This window comes from Schistocerca nitens, chromosome 2 (assembly GCF_023898315.1).
Source record: "Schistocerca nitens isolate TAMUIC-IGC-003100 chromosome 2, iqSchNite1.1, whole genome shotgun sequence".
NCBI lineage: Eukaryota > Metazoa > Arthropoda > Insecta > Orthoptera > Acrididae > Schistocerca > Schistocerca nitens.
Window position 1 is genome coordinate 198,208,846 of NC_064615.1, and position 8,638 is coordinate 198,217,483.

Consider the following 8,638-nt stretch of genomic DNA (forward strand, 5'->3'; position numbering starts at 1 on the left):
TGTCATGCTTGAAATGCACTCACATCAGTCAGTCATAACAGTGCAACGACACTTCAAGACGAAGTTCAACAAAGATCCACCAACTGCTAACTCCATTCGGCGATGGTATGCGCAGTTTAAAGCTTCTGGATGCCTCTGTAAGGGGAAATCAACGGGTCGGCCTGCAGTGAGCGAAGAAACAGTTGAACGCGTGCGGGCAAGTTTCACGCGTAGCCCGCGGAAGTCGATGAATAAAGCAAGCAGGGAGCCGCGTACCACAGCCGACGGTTTGGAAAATCTTACGGAAAAGGCTAAAGCAGAAGCCTTACCGTTTACAATTGCTACAAGCCCTGACACCCGATGACAAAGTCAAACGCTTTGAATTTTCAGCGCGGTTGCAACAGCTCATGGAAGAGGATGCGTTCAGTGCAAAACTTGTTTTCAGTGATGAAGCAACGTTTTATCTTAATGGTGAAGTGAACAGACACAATGTGCGAATCGGGGCGGTAGAGAATCCTCATGCATTCGTGCAGTAAATTCGCAATTCACCAAAAGTTAACGTGTTTTGTGCAATCTCACGGTTTAAAGTTTACGGCCCCTTTTTCTTCTGCGAAAAAAACGTTACAGGACACATGTATCTGGACATGCTGGAAAATTGGCTCATGCCACAACTGGAGACCGACAGCGCCGACTTCATCTTTCAACAGGATGGTGCTCCACCGCACTTCCACCATGATGTTCGGCATTTCTTAAACTGGAGATTGGAAAACCGCTGGATCGGTCGTGGTGGAGATCATGATCAGCAATTCATGTCATGGCCTCCACGCTCTCCCGACTTAACCCCATGCGATTTCTTTCTGTGGGGTTATGTGAAAGATTCAGTGTTTAAACCTCCTTTACCAAGAAACGTGCCAGAACTGCGAGCTCGCATCAACGATGCTTTCGAACTCATTGATGGGGACATGCTGCGCCGAGTGTGGGAGGAACTTGATTATCGGCTTGATGTCTGCCGAATCACTAAAGGGGCACATATCGAACATTTGTGAATGCCTAAAAAAACTTTTTAAGTTTTTGTATGTGTGTGCAAAGCATTGTGAAAATATCTCAAATAATAAAGTTATTGTAGAGCTGTGAAATCGCTTCAATCATTTGTAATAACCCTGTACTTTTCTTTTATTAGTTTACAATAATAAGACATTTGCTTGTAATTCTCAGAATGTATCTGTTCAACTCCTGTGCAGATGATGTTCTGTCAGTTTTGTATTATTTCCTAGCCTATGTGCCAGTTTATCTTTTCTCGGTACCTGAACTACCATCCTAACCTATACCCATTCATACTCAGCATTCCTCTTTCTGTGGTGGAATGGTTTTCAGAAATACATTTTTTACCTACATAATTAGTAGGGTGCAGATCAGAGATATGTTAATTCTATTTTTAAACCTGGTAATATTTTGGTATAATAAATTGACATGAACCTTCTCATTTTCTCCAATTTCAGGCTCAAAATTTCGAGTTATAATTAAATTGTTTAAAGGATGTTAGTTTGAACAATGAATTTATTGAAAAAATGGGACTTTCTTCATGCCAGTGACTACAAAGTTACTCCTATGAATCCCACAGGGCTTCATTACAGGAACTATTTTGCTTTTGTTCTGCATTTATCATTTGTGCATTAATGTAAATGCCCATCAGTTTTATTTCCAAATGATACATTTTATTGAATACCATGAGTCAGAAAGCACCCCTGTCTACACCACCAATACACTAAATCATTAGAACCATGTTTTCAGCTCAATGGATTAACAGAGAACATCCCAAAAACCTACATCACCCATTTCAGAATAAACAGCCAAAACCCAAGGAAACTGAAATATATCGTAAAAAATCAATATCTAGAAGTAGAGCCCAAGAAATTTTTTAAGATTAAACACAGATAATAATTTAAAATGGACTAAACAAGCTGAGTATTTACTAAACAAATTTTGTTTCTTTGCATTTGCAATGCAAATATTAGCCAGTGCCAATAACAAGGAAATTTGCAACCATAGCTGCTTCCAATCCGTTATAATGTACAAAACAGTGAAAATTCCAGGTTGGAATATCAACAGTTATGATAAGGATAGATTGCTACTCACTGTAAAGATGACATGTTGAGTTTCAGACAGGCACAACAAAAAGACTGTTACACACGGAGCTTTCGGCTAAAGCCTTCTTCAGAAAAGAAAAGAAAACAAGCACACAAATTCACACAGGCAGGCACTCCTCATGCACACATGTTCACTATCTTTCGCCACACTGAGCAGTTTGCAACTGTAGTGTAGGGAAGGGAGGAGGAATAGCATGGTAGGAGGGGGGGGGGGGCAGAGGGGAAAGTAGAGCGCTATCTCATGCAGCGTGCAGTGACTACAAGGCAGTAGGATGAAGCTGCCAGGTGCAGCATTGGGAGGCTGAGGGAGAAGGGGGGAGTGTTGAAGGATGGGAGTAGACTGGTGGGTGCCTTGGCAGAGAGCAGCTCACAATGAGGGTGTGGGCACTTGAATTGGGAGGATGTGATATGATAGGACAAGACGGGGGAGGGAAATTGTTGGGTGGAGGGTGTGGAGACAGTATGGAATGGTAGGTTGAGACCACGGTAATTTCTGGGGCGAAGAATGTTTTGTAAGGATAACTTCCATCTGCAAAATTCAGAAAATCTGCATGCTGGCTTTTGGTCACAGTTTGACAGTTAGCTTTCATTTTTGTGGGCAGCCAGTTGGTAATCATACCAATATAAAAAGCTGTGGAATGGTTGCAGCAGAGGTAGTATATGACATGGCTGCTTTCACAGGTGGCCTGACCCCAGATGGGGTAATATAAGCCTCTGATAGGACTGGAATAGGTAAGTGCTGGATGGGTGCATTGGGCAGGTCTTGCACCTGGGTCTTCCACAGGGATATGATCCCTGTGCCAAGGGGCTCGGATTGGAAGTGGCATAGGGATGGACTAGCTTGCTGTGGGGATTGGGTGGCTGACGCATCACCACGTTAGGAGGGTGGGTACAATCATGGGTAGGGTGTCCCTCATTTCAGGGCATGGTGATAGGTAATCAAAGCCCTGATGAAGGATGTGGTTCAGTTGCTCCAGTTTGGGGTGGTATTGAGTGACAAAAGGGGTACTCCCTGGTTCTGGGGAGTGTTGGGAGGATTGGGGTTGTGTGAAAATATGGAATGGGAAATTGTTCGTGGGCAAGGGCTGGGAAATAGAGCCTGGCTGTGAAGGTCTCTGTGAGACCTTCCGCATACTAGGCAAGGTAGTTCTTGTCACTGCAGATATGCCGTCCCCGGGTGGCCAGGCTGTGTGGGAGGGGTTTTTTGGTGTGGAAGGGGTGCCCACTGTTGAATTGTGTGTATTGGCAGTGGTTGGTTGGTGGCGTGGTCAGTATAGTTGTTTGAAGAAATTCGGGCAACATATTATGCTTACTGAAACTAGATAAAAGAATCATTAGAACCACGTCACCCACTATTTAAAGACCTGCAATAATTAACAGTTACCTCCCTATATATCTATGATCTTATCATCTTTTAACATAGTAACTAATAATTATTCAAGGGAAACTGTTTTAATCACTGTTATAATATGAGAAATAAAGCTAATTGTGTGCTCCCTTCTCATCATTTAAACATATGTGCTCGGACTCTGTGAACATTAACACCAAACTAACAGGCAAGAACATTCTGAGTATGAAACTAGATTCACTGGGAGGGAGGAGGGAAAGTGGAGCTACATGATTATAAACTTCAGTGCTATTACTCAGTTAAAGATTTATTGAAGGATGAATGAAATATTTGAAGAGGAGGTAGTTTATCAATAGTTTTGTTGTGTAAATGTCGCTATCTTTTCACCAAAACTATAGTGTCATATCAGTCTCCTTATATAGAAGCCAATGTCCTGACTGACTGACTGACTCACTGACTCATCATCTCCCAGCCCAAACTAATAAGGATGGAAACTTGAAATTTGCAGAGGATGTTGTTGATCTTATACTGTAGGCATTGTTTAAGAAGGGATTTTTTGAAATTCCACCCCAAAGGCGTTGAAACAGGGGATGAAAGGTTTTTTGAAAAATGTGTCGCAAATATGACAATTTTGAAGCTAGGGCTGTGTAAATTGGTATTTGGTTTCTCAGTCAGAAATAAATAAATATGTTTTTCAGCATTTCTGGAAATTTGACCACTAAGGGGGTAAAATAGTGAGAGAAAGTCTTTTGAAAATAAATCATTATTAAATAACTATTAAAGCATTGTTAAAGATCCATCTTTGAAAACTGGTTTTGACTTCTTATTTAGAAATAAAAAAAGTTGTCTTTCAGTAACTTTGGAAATTTAATCCCCGAAGGGAGTGAAATAGGGGGTGAAAAGTTCTATGGAATTATATACTATGAAAGCCTTTTTTCAAGCGAAATCTATCAAAATTTTGTATTTGGCATTTCTGTCAGAAATGAAAAAAAAAATACATGTTTCACTATTTTTGGAAATTCAGCTCCCAAGGGGATGAAACGGGATGAAAAATGCTTAAGAAGATATTTCATTAGACTAAAAAAAAGGAGCTAAATTCATGAAGACTGATGTACACTTATGTGTCAGGGGATGAAAGTTTCTATGGAAATGTCACCGTAAGAAAGCAAAAGCATGATTAACAAAAACCTTGGTCAGAAGTACATTCGGAAAAGACCATGCTTTAGAAGCCTTAATTAGTGTGAAAAGTCTAGAAGGTGTTGCAATTTGTGAAATTATCAAAGAAAGCTATTTAACAGTCACCACAACAATTTGTCAGCATAAAAAAGAAACAGCTTACCAATACATTAATTTTTTATGTAATTACTACACAAACGCGAGCAAAGCAGCAGGCACTAAGCTAGTGAAGTTATGTTTCCACTTTTTTACATGTCTCCTGTACTATAATCAAATGATTAGCATCTGCACATTATGAGACGAATAAATCACAATTCACATCTTATAAAAGAAGAATATATACTAATAACATTTCATTTTCTGTAAATTGTTCCTGCTGCCTTTGGTTTCAAAGAATGTATTCTGGTCAGCATTGTCCTAAATCTACAAATGATATAAAGGTAGGTTTGTCTTTTTTAAATCCAACTTCTATAATAATTTTTTGAAAAATATGTAAAAACCTGCCAACCGGTTGCATAAGTTTTCTATATACGTTGACCAGGTTTCGTCACTTCTAAGGGTGACTTCATCAGAAGGTAAGGTAATAAGTTGCAAAGTCAGTACTGCTTCAAGTGTTCCTATATTTCTCCAGAATCCAAACTGGTCTTCAAGGTCAACTATTACTAGTCTTTCCATTCTTCTTTAAATAATTTGTGTTAGTATTTTGAAACTATGATTTACCAATTGATGATTTGGTAATATTCATGCCACTGCCTTCTTTTGAATTGAGATTCTTGAAATCTTAGCATACTTTGTTTGCTGTATGTATCTTACCCACCACATTGTTGGTTCTCCCAAGAATCTCAGTAATTCTGTGGCAATGTCATCTGTTCTTGTTTTGTCATAGGTTTCTCAGTGCTCTATCAAATTCTTCTTGCTAAAGTCCTTCTCGTCCCATCTGAGAAGACTCCCCTGACTCGGGGTTCTGGGCGACTTTTCCAAACTCTGCCACCGGTAAAATTTTGCACAGAGCACAACTCGGTCATGGTAAACATCTTGTTTAAGGGCTGTGAAAGAAGACTGCATATGTATAAGAAACATGAAGATAGCAGAGGGTTTCTAATAGATTATATAATAGTAAGACTGAGACTTTGAAACCAGATTTTAAACTGCAACCATTTCGAGGGTTATGGGTATGGACTGCAGACTGAACTGGAAGAATACACAGAAGTGTAGGGTATTGAGATGGATTCTCGATAAGTGGAAACTGTCAGCGGTTGTTTTGAGTTTCAAAAAGAGCATTAGGCAGTATCTGACTGATGTATCTAACGGAATCTGGAATACAATAAAAGATGAATGAGTAACTTTGAAAGATGAAATAGTGTAGTGAAGTCAGTAGACGAATGAATAGGGGGGGAAAGACAAGATCAAGTAGGAATCCTTCATATTTTAATAGAAATACAAATTTCTTCAGCAGTAAGGTGAAATCTTGTAATTTATTTTTCTTTATTCAGTTGCACTTGTAATCAGTACCAACACTTTTTTTTGCAGAAAACATTGGCACAGTGGGACAAGGTGTTCTACATAGCTGCTGCTACTTCTGCTGGTACTTACTTCTTATACCTCGCATTTGGATCTGTTGATGAACAGCCTTGGAATGACCCACGAGAAAGCAAATCCATAACAAGAAATGGAGTTCACAACATAGAAGAGGAAAGCAACTATATCCCAGGAGAACAGGTCAACAATTATATCTCCACAGACCAAGACAGCACTGAAAACTTCTCAGAAGAGGCTCATGAAATTATTAATTATTATATAGAAAACACCATTAATCTTAACTCTAACTCCGCAGGGCGGGACAGCAATCATGCAGACCAGGAAAGCAACAGTGTTCTAAAAGATCAAGCCAACAATTACACCTCCTCTGAGCAGAACAGCTGTCACAGCTTTTCGGAAGAGGCCCGTGAAATTATTAATCATTATGTAGGAGGGGCCATTAATCCTATAAAAGATAGCAATCATGCAGACCAGGAAAGCAACAGTGTTCTAAAAGATCAGGCCAACAATTACACCTCCTCTGAGCAGAACAGCTGTCACAGCTTTTCGGAAGAGGCCCGTGAAATTATTAATCATTATGTAGGAGGGGCCATTAATCCTATAAAAGGTAGCAATCATGTAGACCAGGAAAGCAACAGTGTTCTAAAAGATCAGGCCAACAATTACACCTCCTCTGAGCAGAACAGCTGTCACAGCTTTTCGGAAGAGGCCCGTGAAATTATTAATCATTATGCAGAAGGGGCCATTAATCCTACAAAAGATAGTAATCATAACTCATGATATACTCAGAGACGATTGTGAAAATATATGAATAAGTAAAGTTGTAGGATCATCAAAGAGAAGTGGCATATTGATACTGCACATTTTCTTGGATTATTTGTGGGCATAATTGCAAAAGAAAATGAGAAACATTTTATTCCTCTGCAGCAATTAAATAGTATCCAAGTAAAAATAATGCTGGACTGTAATGTTAACCTTACTTGATATGTATTCGAAAATGTACTCATTATCATTTTCAGTAAAGTGACAGTTGCATTGTGACAGTGATTTTTTATGTAATAATAAAACTGTTGTCATTATGTTGGTCTTATCCTTGAAAGTGTAAGCTGATTGCAATAATCACTGATACAGTTTAAATTCTCCATTTAGAATAGTAGAATTGTGGTGAAGACCTCTGCACATTAATGCTGTTTACATCAGCATCCAGTTACAATTCTTTTATCGAATTGATGTGGAATGGGTCCGTTTACAGGATATCTGTATATGATTAGTATTGACATTAATGAACACATTATTTTGTAGTCCTTCTCACGCAACTACACTTAAAAACTAGGCTACCACTTTCAAAAGAGGAATTTTTCCACAGAATAGGAGTTGTTCGGCACAAAATGATTTTAGGTTAGATTTAAAATCTGCTTTGCTACCTGCCAAACATTTTTATGTTATTGGGCAAATTATAAAAAAAATATTTGTTGACAAATATTGAACTCCGTTCTGAGTCACTGACAGCTTTAATAGTGGGTATTAGAGGTCATTTTTTTTTCTCTAGTGTTGTAGGCAGGGACATCACTGTTCTCAAACTGTTATAGATATTAATGAACATATGTAGTGTGACACTACAGTTAAATGCCTAAATCTGTGAAGAGCTACCTGCATGACAACTGCTCGTGGACACCATGTAATATTGTTACTGCTCACTTTTGTGCAATCAGAAAAGTAGTGATTTATGCCAGAAAATTATTCCACAAGACATTATTGAGAGAAAATATGCTAAATGTGTCACGAGACACTAATTGTGTTGTTGTCACAGATAAAGCAGTATGAAATTAGTAGGCTAACTTTCACATGTAGGAAAGCTCTGGCTGAATGTAGGTATTTACTCACTGAATAACAGGGGCCTCAAGTTGTCAAGAGGCACACACAGAAGAGATCTCTGATGGAGCTGTTGCATGTTTAATTGTAAATGGGGCAGAGATTTAAGAAAAGATAAATGAAATAATATTCATTTCTGTGTCCAAGATGGTGATATGGGGCCACTGCAGTGATCTTCTCTACCTGAAAAGTCCATTGAATTCCAGATGGTTATCTTGATACAGGTGAATTTAGTGTATTATGTTTAGAAATTATTTGAACAATGTGACAGTTTATTACTGATCTGCTGTTTCTGAAGCATGACCATGGTTCACTGTTTAAAAACTACGAAGAAAAAAGAATGGAATGTGCAACTGTTCAAATTTATCTTTCATTCTGGTCCAGTGCCCTCAGTTTCTTATCTTTTTTACTAAGTAACTCATGACTAAATGTGTAAATAAAATAACTTTTTTTCCTTCACTGTTTAAAACCTACTTCATACTGATTGTAGAACATGTCATTTGTTATGGAGTGACTCACAGTTCTTTAATGTGCACTTCTTCAGGTCTCACCTGTGTTTAAAAGGTTTCCCATTAAC

At 38.6% G+C, this 8,638-nt stretch overlaps 1 protein-coding gene across 3 annotated transcripts in view; it reads left to right on the plus strand.

Moving 5' to 3' along the window:
- The window catches only part of LOC126234321 (sialin-like), a 283,631-nt gene extending 276,445 nt beyond the window's left edge, over nucleotides 1–7,186 (plus strand). For all 3 annotated transcript variants that reach the window (XM_049943006.1, XM_049943007.1, XM_049943008.1), the window contains one exon: nucleotides 6,181–7,186. In XM_049943006.1, the coding sequence (XP_049798963.1) occupies nucleotides 6,181–6,969 (789 nt within the window). In that variant the 3' untranslated portion in view covers nucleotides 6,970–7,186. The remainder of the gene's footprint in view (nucleotides 1–6,180) is intronic.
- The last annotated feature ends 1,452 nt before the right edge of the window (nucleotides 7,187–8,638 follow it).